This window comes from Triticum urartu, chromosome 6A, assembly GCF_056163025.1.
Source record: "Triticum urartu cultivar PI428250 chromosome 6A, HENAU_Tu73, whole genome shotgun sequence".
Lineage (NCBI taxonomy): Eukaryota > Viridiplantae > Streptophyta > Magnoliopsida > Poales > Poaceae > Triticum > Triticum urartu.
Genome location: NC_141878.1, coordinates 445,136,947 through 445,153,694, shown reverse-complemented (window position 1 = coordinate 445,153,694; position 16,748 = coordinate 445,136,947). Strand labels below are relative to the sequence as shown.

Sequence of the window (16,748 nt, the reverse complement as noted above, 5' to 3'; positions counted from 1 at the left end):
ATCGCATGACGCTCTTTCCCTCCTCTGGAATGCTCTTACTAACTGTTGGTTGTTCAAAATCAGGTTTGATTAGATCTTCCTCTTGATCCCAAGTCCACCTCTTTAGAATATACTTCTCAGGTATCTCGTACACCCCGATTTGGTCCATCACTCATAACACATGTGCGCAGAGTATACCATCTCGCTCAAACTTGCAGCAAGTGCATGAACATATCCCTTCATCCTTGTTTGCTTGCACATGGTAGTCCCTATCCCCATATTTTGGTATGATTCCTCTGACTGAGCCAACCTTGAATGACCCATCTTGCAACGTGTCACATCTGTAGCCAGTTTTCACCTTCATCTCCATCTGGAATTTGGTGAAAAGATTATGCGTGTAGAAGCCCTGCACCTATAACTCGAGTGGGTTGAAGGAGTATGTTTCCACCTCTTTGTACATTGTTTCCAGGTGCTCTTTTGACACGCTCACCATCACCTTCTCCTGTATTGCAGTGTACTGTTTTGCAAATTCCACTAGCAAGTTATTTGGGTTGACGTACTTCTTCAACACAGCGTTGAATCCCTCGCTCCTTGCCGTTGTCTACAAGAATGGGAAGAAGTCGTGCATGTAGTACACTGGGACCCAACATTCCGTGTTTTCCCACAGCCAGTGGAAATGCTCGTTGTCCGTTTGCCCATGATCGTCTAGCATCTTCCACCATTTTTCCTCAAACTCCTCAACTGCGTTCAAAAACCAAGTAGATGGTAATTTCAGTGCACACCTCATGGTAATTATAATACACTTAACATGATAACTTGCTTCAGGGGACAGTATGTGGTAATTTCAGTGCACACCTCATGGTAATTCTAATACACTTAACATGATAACTTGCTTCAGGGGACAGTATGTGGTTCTGGTTCATGCAAAATGGGGAACTCCCCCAATGCACATAGTTATGATATATTTAACACAACTCAACTACATAGTTACATGTGACTCAATCTCATATAACTCTTCCACTACATGCAAAAGTGAAAAAGATGGTAAGTTAACTACACATATCATGATAACTTTTGATGCACTTATCATGATAACTTCCTTCATGCAACACTAGGTGGCCGTAGTCGATGCAGATTTTGGGAACTATAACTACATGGCAAACATGCTAAAGTGGTCACGGTTACTTAAGAACATGTGTACTGGTAACTCTTTCACAACAGTCCAGGTTTTCACATGAAACCTTATTTTTATCAATGTGGGAAAAATGTGTAATGTTGGTCATAATTTATTATAATTCAGCATGGTAACATTGGATATCGCGGCACATTTATGTAATTTACGGCAATATGAGTGGAGTGTGTTGTGTGAAAATACAATACCATTCAAGCTGTTGTCAACACAATCTTTGAATGCTTTGTTCAGTGGTTCATCATCGGCCATTAACCTCCCAAGCTTCTCATGTGCTTTCTTCATAATGTGCCATCTGCAATTTCTGTGTACTATCCCGATGAACACCTCGTCAATAGCATTCCTCATGGCAAAGTCCTGATATGTGATTATGTTCTTTGGTACAACCCCACCCATGGCATGCAAAAATGTGTTAAACAACCACACAACATTGTCAGTCAGTTCATTTCGAACGAAACCACGACCGAATTGGATTGATTCCCCATGGTTGTTAATGCCAATGAAGGGGGCACACGACATCTTGTACATATTAGTCATGTACGTTGTGTCGAATGACACAATGTCGTTGTATTTTGCGTATGCCCTACGTGATGCACCATCTATCCAGAACACGTTTTCCACCCTGTCTTCATCATCAAATTTCATTCTCCAATAGAAATCTGGATCCTTTGCCCTGAGCTCCTCAAAGTATGAAATTGTGCTCCCCACGTCTGCATTACGGTACTCCTTGCGAAATTTGGCTCGCTGATTTGCAAGGTCATGTGTTGTGTATGGTACATTCTCAGCATCACCATAGAACCATGAAATTAGTTGCATTTGCCTTGTGGTGTCTATGTTGCATTCATGTAGAATCCGTAAGAAATCTTGCTCGTCTTTGGGAATGTTCCTATGTGAGGCTAGAAATTTTGTCAGAGATGGCTTTCTTATCAGTGGATGGTTGTGGTTGTCATCAAAGCGTTCGACTCTCCACCACGCATCCTTGTGCGTAAGGTAAAGGCGGGCTGGTCACTGAGTCCTCTTAACCTTACGCCTTTTTCTCTTCTTCACGATGCCTTTTAGGTTCAGTACATCCTGCACCTCCTCCTTCTTCTTCTTTGGCTTGCCGCCTTTCCCACATACCAGGAGTGCTCTGCTCACTGTGTTGTCCTTCAGTGTTCTTGTGTACTCTATCCTTGTCCCAAATCCATTTCTGAGTGCATATAGCTCGTAGTGATCAACAGCCTCCTCAAAACTTTCAAACTTCATTATTGTATCAGGACCCTTAGTGTGGAGTATGCCTCAGTGTTAACTCCTCCTTGATCAGCGTTGAGCGCTCCTGTTTCTGGACTTGCTGGCTCGCTGACCGACACATCAAAGAACCTTTCTTCTTCCCCAATGCTAGAACTTGCTTCCTTGCTTGGCTCATGGATCCTCTGGTTAGATGTAGGTGGAGCACCTGCATGTTTTTCACATGAAATGCTTTTGTCATATCATGATTTATCATTGTTTAGTGGTAACTTGTATTGAACAAGTGTGGTAAGTTGTAGTATGCTGTGATGATAACATTCTGCTTCCAGCATAAACATATAGTGTGACACTTTTGTAAGTGAATTGCCACTTACCTGAACCAAAGCTAATCGTACGTGCATCATCATCATGTTGTTTCTCTCGTCCAGCACTATCTGTGGCATTTGTGTTATATCCATGGTTTTTCGACATGTTATTGAAGCACCTGCTTACACATGTTAATAGCATATGTGAGACAACTAAAAATAACACTACTATTTACATACATAAATCATATTTTTGCACATGGTGCATCCTATCTTTTTGTACTTTTTTTGTGATTCTTTTTGAGTTGGCATGGATATTATCATTTTTTTCTGCAGGTAACAATTTGTTACTCATTCGGGACTCTACTCTACTCGGCACACCATTCCCTGCTTCAAAAATTAGTTCAAGTTTTTTTTGATGGTAACTTTTTGCATAGAAGCACCATGATGTCATGGTAACAGATGACAATCCTGATGATAACTTTTGTATGAAAAAATGTGGTAGCTTTCTCTACACAATAATTATAGCCTAATTGTAACAAGAGTGGATTCTGTTATGGTGTTGTGACTTCCTATTTTACATACAACAAGTATTTTTTTAGCCTAATTTCACTGTTTTTGTGCAATAAGTTGAAAAGGAGTTGTCTTTTTTCAAGAAAAACCTTTGCATATGCCCTGATAACTCATTATTCTGTCATGATAGCTTCTATGCACATAGTACCATAAATTAGGAAAAAATGCCACTTTTTTCTTCCTTTTTTCATGGGGCTTTTTTGGGTTGAACTGAAATGGAATTCAGATACAGTAGGGAGTGCTTAGATGTACCTGATCCATCTGGATTCTTGCTGGATTCTGGACGCCTGGTAAGTTCTGGTGTCCCTGGTGGTAGATCAAGTCGAGATCGGGTGGTAACTTGAGCCCCCCAAGCGTTTCTGCATGATTTTGCGAAGATTTTGCTGGATTCTGGACGCTTGGTGAGTTCTTGTCTACCCGGTGGTAGATCAAGCCGAGATCCGGTGGTAACTTCAGTTTTCTCAAGTGTATTGCATGTTTTGTGAAGCAATTGGAGGGGGGGTAGGGGACGGAGATGAATGGTTGAGTTCGTCGCCAGGGAAAGAGGAATAAAAGAGGAGGGTCGATGGAGAGTGTTTGTTGCGTTTTCTTGCTGTGGAGATAAGAAAGTTGGGTTTTTAGGGGGAGGAGGGTCTGTGATGGTTGTGGGCCAGGGTCACGCGAGGGGCGTTGAGATGGGCCTCGCGATTGCCTCCGCTCGACAGCTCGGCCTCGCGCGCTACACGCACTCAGCCTCGTGCGCTCGACGGCTCGGCCTCGCGCGCTACGCGCACTCGGCCTCGTGAAGGTGGGATCGTTCGGACCTTTACTATAGGTACGAACGTTTGGTATATATCACAGTCCAAATAAGTATGTTCATACGTTTGGAGATAAGAAGTCACGTAAGGGCGTTGGTTAGCAGGGGCATGCTGCTTCCCATCAGCCAGGTTTTGAATCCTAGGAATTGCATTCAATTTATTTTTTGTCGCACACAGCCACGAGACAGCGATCCCATCCCGCAGCTGGTCAGCGCAAATTGCAGGCGCCTGCATGCGCGAAGGACCACGAGATCGTGATCCGAGTGTTTCCAGGTCGTTCGGATCTAATGTAAAATTGAGAACGTTAGGAAATTACAAATTTCGATCCTTTTATAAGGTGCTACTCTCAATTCTCAAACGGTAAAAGAAGAACCATATGCCCTTTAATTTTTCTCTTAAAAAAACTAGACCCTTCTGCGGTTCAAGCAAAACTTGTTGTCTAGGAGTATCAATAGTGTGTGGAGGCAAACCCGTCTCTAAGATTGGCCCGCGCACTTCTTTTTGAATAATAACAAAAATTATTAATTGTAAATAACGGTTACATCGTCAATAAGAAGAGATACAATCTCATCCAAGGGCTCCTCAAACCAATCCCTTATAGCTGCAACTTTTGCTAACCTAGCAAGTTTATGGGCAAACACTTTTGCGGTTGAAGCAAAAGTTGTTGTCTGGGAGCATCAATAGTGTGTGGAGGCAAACCCGTCTCTAAGATTGGCCTGCACACTTTTTTTTGAACAATAATAAAATTTTATTAATTGTAAATAATGGTTACATCATCAATAAGAGATACAATCTCATCCAAGGGCTCCTCAAACCAATCCCTTATAGCTGCAATTTTTGCTAACCTAGCAAGTTTATGGGCAACTTTATTAGTTTCACTGTTACAATGTTTAAAACTAGTAAAAGAAAAATCAAAAGGCCAAGAATAGCAATCATCAAAAAACTGTCGCCGCCGCTCCTGTCGTGGTTTTGTCACGGCAGGTGGTCCTCCATTCTCCATTGACTTCCATATTATCCGAATTAATAATAAGGCGATTGCAACCTGCCTTTTTGTGCAAGACATAGGATTGGCCCCATGAACTTACCTCTATGTTAGCTGAAAATTCTATAGTGTAAGGAGGTTATAACCGTTTATAACATGGAGCCCACAAGTAATAAATAAAGGGCAAGCTCATGTGCATGGCTCTCTTCTCTAGTACCCCCAGTCTTTTTACTCCGCATGTAAGATTTGCCTAAAATCAAACTTCAAAAGGTTTGACCAACTTTATAGAAAGAAATATCAACATTTGCAATAAAAAATCAATATCATTAGATCCTTCATGAAACTAACGTGGAGGCGAGAGATTTTACCCAGGTTCGGGCCCTCCGGGAGGAGATAACACGCTACTCCTGCTTATGTTATTGAGATTATCTTTAGAGGGGAGGCCTCGTCGGAGGTTGGATATTCCCCGAGGAGATCTAACTTACTAGGATACTTGGTTCACCTGACAAAAATGTAAGAGCAGTGAAAAAATGTTGGCTCAAATTTTAGGAAATGATTTTACCATTAAAAAAATCTATGAACATTTCAAAAATATTCACTAATTTCAAAAATATGTATGTGACATTTGAAAAGAAAATGTCATACAATGTAAAAATGATGTTCGTGTAATTAAAAAATGTACCATTCAAATAAATGTACGCTACATTTAGGAACATGTTCACGCATATCAAACAAATGTTTGCGACATCTTTAGAAAAAAGTTATTCGATGAAAAAAATTGCATAGTACACAAACATATTCCAACGTGTATATGAAAATATGTTTAACACATATTCAGAAAAATGTTCAAAAAATATTAATCATGTATTTGGTTAAATGTGTAAAAAATGTTCCTGTTGTGTATGAAAAATGTACAATCCATATGAAAAATATAGAAATGGATTAGAAAATGAAAAAATAAGAAGAAGAAAATTGAAAACCAATAAAATAAATAAATAAAACCGAATAAAACTGAGAAATAAACAAAGAAAATCAAAGAAAAAACGAAAATAGAAGAAATGGAGGAAGACCGCAGAAAAACCCGATGCAAAATCGCCGAAATCACTAATTAAGGAGTACTCGTTGTAAAGAACACTCCACTTTCCCAGGTCGCGACAAGTGGCCCACATGCAGCGCGCCACTTGTCGCAACCTGGGAGTTTTCCCTTTTTTCGTAGATCAGTTTATTCAAAACGTTTTATCTCTTAAACCGTGCGTCTAAATCTCGAACCGTTTTCACCATTGGATTCCTCACGTCGAGATCTTCAAAACTAGATCCCATGTTGATAGGTTTTGACAAACCTTTTTTCACGAAAAAAACCGAATGAAAAAACCAGGCGAAAAAACCAAACCGGGAGCACGGTTTTTTTCCCTTTCCAAAAGAGGCACGCTCGTGCCTCTCGCAAAATCACAACCGTGCCTCTCGTTGAAGCAAAACCGTGACTCTCGTGTAAGGAAAAAAAACAGAAAACACGTTTTTTCCCTTTTCCAAGAGGCACGGCCGTGACTCTCGCGAAAGCACAACCGTGCCTCTCGCGAAAGAAAAAAAAAATAGAAAACGCGTATTTTTCCCCTTTCCGAGAGGCACGGCCATGACTTTCGCATAAGCACAACCGTGCCTCTCGCGGAAGCAAAACCGTGACTCTTACGAACAAAAAAAACAGAAAACGCGTTTTGTTTTTCCCTTTCCGAGAGGCACGGCCGTGACTTTCGCGTAAGCACAACCGTGCCTCTCGCGGAAGCAAAACCGTGACTCTCACGGACGAAAAAAAATAGAAAACGCGTTTTGTTTTTTCCTTTCCGAGAGGCACAGCAGTGACTCTCGTGAAAGCACAACCGTGCCTCTCGGGAAAGCAAAACCGTGACTCTCGCGAAAGAAAAAAAAACAGAAAACGTGTTTTTTTTGTTTCCGAGAGGCACGGCCGTGACTCTCGCTAAAGCACAACCGTGCCTCTCGCGGAAGAAAAACCGTGACTTTCACGAAAGAAAAAAAAGAAAACGCATTTTTTCGCTTAAAAAAAATTTCGAATTTTTTTTATCGAAAAGCTAAGAAAGACCGGAGAAAACCAAAACGTCGAAAAAACCCGGAAAAAGGCGTTTAAAAAGCCGAAAACGCGTGCGGAAAAATAAAAAAACAAAATCCGAAGGGAGCGTCTAGAGCACGACACGTGGCAAATGGCTAAGAGCGCGCCAAATGGCGCTGATCGTTGCGAAGCTCCCGAAGAAGCGCTCGTTAACTAGTTACTCCCCAAAATCGCTCCTCAACGTGTTCCTTTCTGGGCCAGACCATAAGCAGCGAGTGGGTCTGGCGCTAGAGGCGATAGACATTAGCCAGGGGCGGAGCCAGGATTTCACCATGGGGGGCGAGGAACACATTGAAGCACACATGAGACATAACACAAAAATATTTCAAGTCTTGAATATTGTATCGATATCAAACATGTAATAGTATAAGCTTTACAATAAAAAGACTACATTTCTACTAGTTTGAATGCAGATCTACGCCCCCCAGCCGGTCGATCAAACAAATCAATAATCTCATTAACATTGAACTTTGCAGCTATTTCCTTCCCAATGTATACAACCATGTAAGGTCGAAGAAAATCGTCACCCATTTTACTTCGGAGACGTGTCTTGATAATCTTCATTGCTGAAAAAGCTCTCTCCGCAGTTGCAGTTGACACCGGGAGAGTGATGACCAAGCGCAATAATCTATCAACCATTGGATACACAGAGGCTTTACCTGTTTTATGCAATGCAACGATCAAATCAGCCAGTGATGACGAAGAATTCAGCTCTGGATGGTTGCAAACATCTAACTAATAGTGTGGAAGTTGTGACTCCAGGCGAGCCTGCTCTTGACTAGAAAAATCCGCTGGATAGAATTTGTCCACAAGCATGCAAATCTTTGATATGTCAAACGAGTCATGCCTTGGATCCAAGGATGCACAGAGTGTCATTAGCTCTGTTGTCTGAACGCTAAAACGGTCATTTAGCTCAACCAGTTGTTGATCTATCGCCACATTGAACACATCTGCTTTGTAGTGGTGAAGCACCGTGATGTTATTATGTTTATTCCGAGACTTAGTCACATCAACATACCTGTAAATTACAAATACAGTATATGTGTTAGAGTAAAGCATATGTGATCAATATTATTCTATTATACAGTAGATGAAAGGGAGTAAGGGACATACTTGCGACTCATATCGGGGATCTCAACTTCATGCTTCACACAAAAGGTCTTAACCTCCTCTATGAGAGGTTCCCATCCTTCCTCTCTTAGATCAGCGAGGAGCACCTTAGTGTTAGAGAGTGTATCTAATGCATTCAAAATGTCCATAGATTTCTTCTGGAGTGTTTGGCACAAGACATCTGTGATTTTCATAATCCTCTCCATGAGGTGCAAAATGAACACAAGATCAAAAGAAACAATTATCCTTAGGGCGCCTCCAGCATCTCCACGGGAATATTGTGTCACCGAACGATCATTCGCTATACTTCGTAGGACTGTAATTGTGGCACCAAACATCTTCCTCAAGCTCCGAATTGACTTGAAGTGCGAACTCCATCTAGTGTCTGCTGGTCTCTGTAAAGAACCTATCTGGTTTGCCCCTTTTCCCGTATCAAGATCCCCCAGCTCAATTTCACGTGCAATTTCGGTGGCTTGATTTGCTAGTAACTCATCATTGCATTTAGGTGAAGTACTAACAACATTTATGACAAAATTGGCATGTTGAAAAAAATTATGCACTTCATGTACCTCTCGTGATGCTGCAACAAGGGCCAATTGAAGCTGATGCGCCATACAATGAATGTAATATGCATAAGGGCACGCCTTCAGAATTAAAGCCTTCAATCCGTTCCACTCCCCTCGCATATTACTGGCCCCGTCATAGGCCTGACCTCTGATATCTTCCACATTTAAATTGTTATCTGCTAGAACAGTGCAAATTGTCTCCTTGAGAGTCAATGCAAGAGTGTCATTCACATGAATGACATCAACAAAACGCTCCTGTATGAACCCTTCAGTGTCAGGAAACCGGAGGACCAACGCCATTTGCTCTTTCTTGGATTCATCGCGAGCTTCGTCAACCATTATACAAAATTTGCTATCACCAATTTCTTCTCTAATTGTTCTTTGCACCTTTCGAGAAAGTATAGCAAGAATTTCCTCTTGAACCTGATGAGATGTGTACTTTGCGTTTCCAGGAGCATTTTCCAAGACAACATCTTTCACCTCCTTGTTATAAGAAGCCAAAAGTTTTACCAGTTCTAGGAAATTACCCCGGTTAATGGATCCCGGAGATTCATCATGCCCTCTAAAAGCACAAGCCTGGAATGTTAACCACCTGCATCATGTCATATAATTGTTTTGTTAGGATACTACAAGATATAATATTTTAATTATTGTAACATAAGATGGAAGAAAAATATTGCTTACCGGATGGAATCAATTGTAACTTTGAGCCTTAGCCTTGCATCTAAAATCGTTTTTGCGGTTGCTTTCCCATACACCTTATCAATATGAGTCATGCTGTTTTTGAAATTATCATAACAACGAACTGAGAAGTTATGGGCTGAACCAGCATCTTTACCCATATGAGTTAAAAAAGCACACTCTTTCCCATTATTCACCTTCTTCCACCTATCAAAGCCCAAAATAGTAAATGTTTCTGAGCCGCACTTCCCAATCGGCTTTCTTGAGAAGAGGAAACAATGGAAGCAATATGCACGCTTTGTGTAAGGTGAAAACTCAAGCCATCCAAAATCCTTGAACCAACTGTACTGGAAACGTCGACGATGTTTTGGTGGATCATCATTATATGGATACTCTCTCATGTATGGCATGTATCGGCCTTCAGAAATATAGAATTGGCGTGCTTCATTTTGCTTATCAAGAGGGAGTTCCCAAATCTGTTTGCGCTTTCCAGGGTCTCGCTCAAATGGTGTGCTTCCGATTCTTTGTTGTTCTAGAACTTCTACTTCTACAGATGCCTCAATATTTTGCTTGGGGGGTGGCATATCAACTGAACTGAGATTGGGGACACTGTTATCAGTGGGTTGCTCTGTGACATCGACCTCCACGGTTGCATTTGCATTTTCAACTGTAGAGTTTGAAGCAATTGGCTTGAAAAAATTACTTATCGGTGATGTCTTCTTCTTCCTCATGACCTATGCAGTTCTTATATAAGTACAAAGCAGATATGTAATCTGGGATTGATGTGACAAGTGCCAAAATATACTAAGTCACTAACCACTAAGTAGTAAGTACTAACAGTTGATCAATTGATTTATTGAATCAAACTGACGAGTAGTATGAACCTGACAATAATACCTCCTTCTCTGATCACGGGACAGGACCAGTTAGGAATTCAGTGTGGGCTTGTGGCGATTCTGTGCGGCTGCCTGTACTGGATTGATGCGCGGTCGGCGGCAGCTTCGCGAATCAGCAATCGACGACGGGCGAAACACGGCGGCGCGACGCCTGGCGGCCGGCGTCAATGAAGCCCTAGCGCCAGCGGCTAGCGGCGCGTCGCGGACGAAAGAGTCCAGGTCTCCAGGAAGCTAGTCGCGTGCGTGTCGTTCATCGTTGATCGATTGAGATGTGGATGCTACCAGCGTATACATGCGTAGTATGCAGGCTGCAGCCTCGGGCCTTGGCCCTTCTTGCGTTTTGGGCTTGACATGAGTTTAGCCCATGCACTAATGGCCTGATGGCCGGATAATTATGCCTAAACTATTAGTACTAGTCCCCGCCTGGAGTTCGTTGGGGGGGGCCAAACCGGGGGGGTGTCTGGCCCCCGCTCGCCCCCCCCCCCCCACCACCACTGCCTCCACTTCTGAACATGAGGTCTCCTTGCGGGGCTCCAGGTGACATGGGTTCTTTTTTTTTAACAAACATATTTTATTAAGTTAGGAGCATTTTACTGAGACAAGCATGAAAGGAAACACGCTGGATACAGAAAGGTTTCCCTGACTGAACAAAGACCTGCATCAAAATATAAGCAATGAAATAATACAGGTCTATTTTGGACTTTCAAAGGTAGGCGTGCAAGATGATGGGCCTTGACGTTGTTCTCCCTGTAGATGTGAGCAACTTTTTATGCTGGAAAGAAGGACTATTTTGTATTTGAGCAAGTAGCGGCCTGTTGTCCCAAGGACCGGGAGCAGAGAGAATGTTCGTCGTTTTTGCTGTCAAAGCTAACACTGAGCAATCTGTGAAGAAGGGAGGATCCTGAATATTGAGTATGTATGCCAGCCAGCTTGGTTGCAAGCATAAGACCAAAAGTCTCGGCTTGAAGAGGAGAAGAAGCAGGAGGGGACATTGTGGCAATGTGAATTTGCTGTATGCGATCGTCATTTTGGACCTGGATAAAGACTCCAATTCTTGCCTGATTAGAAGTGTTGGCTGGTCGTATTTTCCATCCAGCGTCACAGAAGATTGTGTTGCCTGTAAAAGAGTCCGGATTTTTTATCACTGGTTGCACCAGTTGGTCCTGTAAGCAATGCGCACCATGATCTTCACCGGGGTTCTCTCCTAATATGGTTCTTTGTATGATTGCATTTGCTATTGCATACACCTGAAAGGGTCTGCAGTATTTTGTAGCAAAGAGAACATCGTTTCGAGACTTCCAAAGGCACCTTTCGAGACTTCCAAAGGCACCTTTCGAGACTTCCAAAGGCACCACAGAAAAGTATATAAGTTAGAAAGATTAATATCTGGATGACCTAAGTTAAGCAAAGTTTGGATCATGTCAGGAATAGAATGATTAGGTATAGTAAGAATTTCTATTTTAATAAACCATGGTGAGCAAAACCAGGCTGTTTTAGAGAAAGGGCAAAGGAAAAGCATGGTGAGCAATTTTCATTTATGTGTTTAGAGAATTTACTTGCTCTCTTACCCGTAGGAAGCGCTTTCCTAACAAGCCTCCAAGCAAATGTCTGAATCCGTGGCACCATGAGTTTGTCTTTCCAAACTTGGTTTAGAAGAGCAATTGTTTGTGGATGAACCTCTTTTGGTCGTTGCCTACCCGGTATAGGTGAAGGTTGTTGAAGCAATGCTTATATGCACTTTTGGAGGAGAAATTTCCTGTAGGTGTTAGTTTCCAAATTAAATCATCTTGCCCAACAGCTACAACTATAGGAGTCTGAAGAATATTATTAGCTATCTCAGGAGTGAAGAAAGAGTACATCAAATTAGCATTCCAAGCTTTTTGATTTGGAAACCAAAGATCTTTAACAATATCAGGATATACATGGGTTCATTATGTGACATTCAGTTAACATGCCTCAGCTTTAGGTGGTCTTTATTATCTCCTATTTTGGGCTGCTTAACAACTTTTAGTTTACAACATCTACAACCGGGCACCTCAAAACCGCCTCAAACGCCCGGTCACTGACCGGTCAAAAAATCGACCCCACTCGGAGGCCTCAACCCGGCCTCAAAAGCCCGGGCTGTCCGGCACCCGTCATATCCAGCCATAATGTAGGGTGGATATGGGGCGGCCCGGGCGCCCCCGCCACGTCAGCTCGGCCCACCACGACCTCACAAATATCCCCTCCGGTGAAACCCTAGACCACAATCTGCTCAGTCCATTCCACTCTCTCTGTCCACCCCTCTTCCCAATCCATCGTTTCCTCTCCGTTTCTAATCCATGGCGGATGACTACAGCAGCTCCGGCTCGAGCGGCGATGAGAGCAACGTCTATGAGGTCGCTCTCCGCATCGCTTCGCGCCGCTCGAGTCTAGATCAGGGCGACAACTCAGAGAGCGACATGTCGTCCCCTTTTGCCCAGCGTCGTAGTGCGAGCAATGTTGCTGGACCCTCCCGTCCGGTGCCCAGCGCTGGTGGGAGCGCCGCCCACTCCGCCCCACTCCAGCTACGCCGTCCCCCCGCCACCACATCCAATCTACCTCCGAAGGGCGTCCACGGGCACCGTTGGGTGCTTGTGCCCTCGCTGGTGCTGGACCGGTTGAGGAAGCCTGATTCGGAGGCGCGGGTCGTATGGCGCGAGCGGCTGTGGGCGACGCGTCAGCGAGGCGCGGGGCAATTGTGCGTGCACTGGTCTATCCCAACAATGCGCTCATCGTGTCCTGCGGTGCTCCCTCCATAAGGGAAGGGGGCCAGGAAATGGTGCTTTCCTCCGCCCTCCCCCGTTTAATCTAGTTTTTTTATTGTATGTTTACGTACTGTCTGACTAAAACTACATATTTTGGTTGTCCACTAATCGTTTATGCTTAAATTATGTCCGATTTAAGTAGATTTGGTGCTAGTTCATTGATCTACGTATGTTTATTGTCATACGTGTAGGTGTTTCATGGATATGAGGGACCAGATTTGAGATACACGAATACGGACGCACCAAAATGAGGAGTGCCCGGTCAGTGCCCGCGAATGTGTCTGAATGTGTCTGAATGCGTCTGCGGGCGTTGGAGGGGTTGGATTTGGTGTCTTTCGCCTGTAGATGCTCCCAGGAATGTAAAAATTAGGACATTTTGAGGTGAATGCACATACATTATAACCAATTACCGAAGTAGAAACAACATTTTTGGTGAATGCACATGCATTATAAACAAGAAACTAGATGTTGCTTCCCACCAGAGCTATATGTCGCCCGTAGCGATGGCTAATGTCAGAGGTGGACGCAGTGGGGGGGCGAGCGGGGGCCAGACACCCCCCCCCCATGGTTCGCCCCCCCCCCCAACGAACTCCAGCGGGGACTAGTACTAATAGTTTAGGCATAATTATCCGGCCATCAGGCCATTAGTGCATGGGCTAAACTCATGTCAAGCCCAAAACGCAAGAAGGGCCAAGGCCCGAGGCTGCAGCCTGCATACTACGCATGTATACGCTGGTAGCATCCACATCTCAATCGATCAACGATGAACGACACGCACGCGACTAGCTTCCTGGAGACCTGGACTCTTTCGTCCGCGACGCGCCGCTAGCCGCTGGCGCTAGGGCTTCATTGATGCCGGCCGCCAGGCGTCGCGCCGCCGTGTTTCGCCCGTCGTCGATTGCTGATTCGCGAAGCTGCCGCCGACCGCGCATCAATCCAGTACAGGCAGCCGCACGGAATCGCCACAAGCCCACACTGAATTCCTAACTGATCATGTCCCGTGATCAGAGAAGGAGGTATTATTGTCAGGTTCATACTACTCGTCAGTTTGATTCAATAAATCAATTGATCAACTGTTAGTACTTACTACTTAGTGGTTAGTGACTTAGTATATTTTGGCACTTGTCACATCAATCCCAGATTACATATCTGCTTTGTACTTATATAAGAACTGCATAGGTCATGAGGAAGAAGAAGACACCACCGATAAGTAATTTTTTCAAGCCAATTGCTTCAAACTCTACAGTTGAAAATGCAAATGCAACCGTGGAGGTCGATGTCACAGAGCAACCCACTGATAACAGTGTCCCCAATCTCAGTTCAGTTGATATGCCACCCCCCAAGCAAAATATTGAGGCATCTGTAGAAGTAGAAGTTCTAGAACAACAAAGAATCGGAAGCACACCATTTGAGCGAGACCCTGGAAAGCGCAAACAGATTTGGGAACTCCCTCTTGATAAGCAAAATGAAGCACGCCAATTCTATATTTCTGAAGGCCGATACATGCCATACATGAGAGAGTATCCATATAATGATGATCCACCAAAACATCGTCGGCGTTTCCAGTACAGTTGGTTCAAGGATTTTGGATGGCTTGAGTTTTCACCTTACACAAAGCGTGCATATTGCTTCCATTGTTTCCTCTTCTCAAGAAAGCTGATTGGGAAGTGCGGCTCAGAAACATTTACTGTTTTGGGCTTTGATAGGTGGAAGAAGGTGAATAATGGGAAAGAGTGTGCTTTTTTAACTCATATGGGTAAAGATGCTGGTTCAGCCCATAACTTCTCAGTTCGTTGTTATGATAATTTCAAAAACAGCATGACTCATATTGATAAGGTGTATGGGAAAGCAACCGCAAAAACGATTTTAGATGCAAGGCTAAGGCTCAAAGTTACAATTGATTCCATCCGGTAAGCAATATTTTTCTTCCATCTTATGTTACAATAATTAAAATATTATATCTTGTAGTATCCTAACAAAACAATTATATGACATGATGCAGGTGGTTAACATTCCAGGCTTGTGCTTTTAGAGGGCATGATGAATCTCCGGGATCCATTAACCGGGGTAATTTCCTAGAACTGGTAAAACTTTTGGCTTCTTATAACAAGGAGGTGAAAGATGTTGTCTTGGAAAATGCTCCTGGAAACGCAAAGTACACATCTCATCAGGTTCAAGAGGAAATTCTTGCTATACTTTCTCGAAAGGTGCAAAGAACAATTAGAGAAGAAATTGGTGATAGCAAATTTTGTATAATGGTTGACGAAGCTCGCGATGAATCCAAGAAAGAGCAAATGGCGTTGGTCCTCCGGTTTCCTGACACTGAAGGGTTCATACAGGAGCGTTTTGTTGATGTCATTCATGTGAATGACACTCTTGCATTGACTCTCAAGGAGACAATTTGCACTGTTCTAGCAGATAACAATTTAAATGTGGAAGATATCAGAGGTCAGGCCTATGACGGGGCCAGTAATATGCGAGGGGAGTGGAACGGATTGAAGGCTTTAATTCTGAAGGCGTGCCCTTATGCGTATTACATTCATTGTATGGCGCATCAGCTTCAATTGGCCCTTGTTACAGCATCACGAGAGGTACATGAAGTGCATAATTTTTTTCAACATGCCAATTTTGTCATAAATGTTGTTAGTACTTCACCTAAATGCAATGATGAGTTACTAGCAAATCAAGCCACCGAAATTGCACGTGAAATTGAGCTGGGGGATCTTGATACGGGAAAAGGGGCAAACCAGATAGGTTCTTTACAGAGACCAGCAGACACTAGATGGAGTTCGCACTTCAAGTCAATTCGGAGCTTGAGGAAGATGTTTGGTGCCACAATTACAGTCCTACGAAGTATAGCGAATGATCGTTCGGTGACACAATATTCCCGTGGAGATGCTGGAGGCGCCCTAAGGATAATTGTTTCTTTTGATCTTGTGTTCATTTTGCACCTCATGGAGAGGATTATGAAAATCACAGATGTCTTGTGCCAAACACTCCAGAAGAAATCTATGGACATTTTGAATGCATTAGATACACTCTCTAACACTAAGGTGCTCCTCGCTGATCTAAGAGAGGAAGGATGGGAACCTCTCATAGAGGAGGTTAAGACCTTTTGTGTGAAGCATGAAGTTGAGATCCCCGATATGAGTCGCAAGTATGTCCCTTACTCCCTTTCCTCTACTGTATAATAGAATAATATTGATCACATATGCTTTACTCTAACACATATACTGTATTTGTAATTTACAGGTATGTTGATGTGACTAAGTCTCGGAATAAACATAATAACATCACGGTGCTTCACCACTACAAAGCAGATGTGTTCAATGTGGCGATAGATCAACAACTGGTTGAGCTAAATGACCGTTTTAACGTTCAGACAACAGAGCTAATGACACTCTGTGCATCCTTGGATCCAAGGCATGACTCGTTTGACATATCAAAGATTTGCATGCTTGTGGACAAATTCTATCCAGCGAATTTTTCTAGTCAAGAGCAGGCTCGCCTGGAGTCACAACTTCCACACTATTAG

At 43.2% G+C, this 16,748-nt stretch overlaps 2 protein-coding genes and 1 pseudogene across 2 annotated transcripts; 1 reads left to right on the top strand and 2 right to left on the bottom strand.

Moving 5' to 3' along the window:
• Positions 1-151: 151 nt before the first annotated feature.
• LOC147965625 (protein FAR1-RELATED SEQUENCE 5-like) lies at positions 152-1,984 on the bottom strand. Its single transcript, XM_087530534.1, has 4 exons — positions 1,360-1,984; positions 971-999; positions 470-580; positions 152-349 (listed from the first exon to the last, which is right to left on the bottom strand). The coding sequence occupies exons 1-4, from the start codon at positions 1,982-1,984 to the stop codon at positions 152-154; spliced, it is 963 nt and encodes a 320-aa protein (XP_087386660.1).
• A 5,577-nt stretch (positions 1,985-7,561) lies between these two features.
• LOC147965624 (uncharacterized) lies at positions 7,562-9,692 on the bottom strand (annotated as a pseudogene).
• Positions 9,693-14,395: 4,703 nt separating this feature from the next.
• Positions 14,396-16,748, top strand: LOC147965623 (uncharacterized). Its single transcript, XM_087526866.1, has 3 exons — positions 14,396-15,123; positions 15,216-16,370; positions 16,466-16,748. The coding sequence occupies exons 1-3, from the start codon at positions 14,396-14,398 to the stop codon at positions 16,746-16,748; spliced, it is 2,166 nt and encodes a 721-aa protein (XP_087382992.1).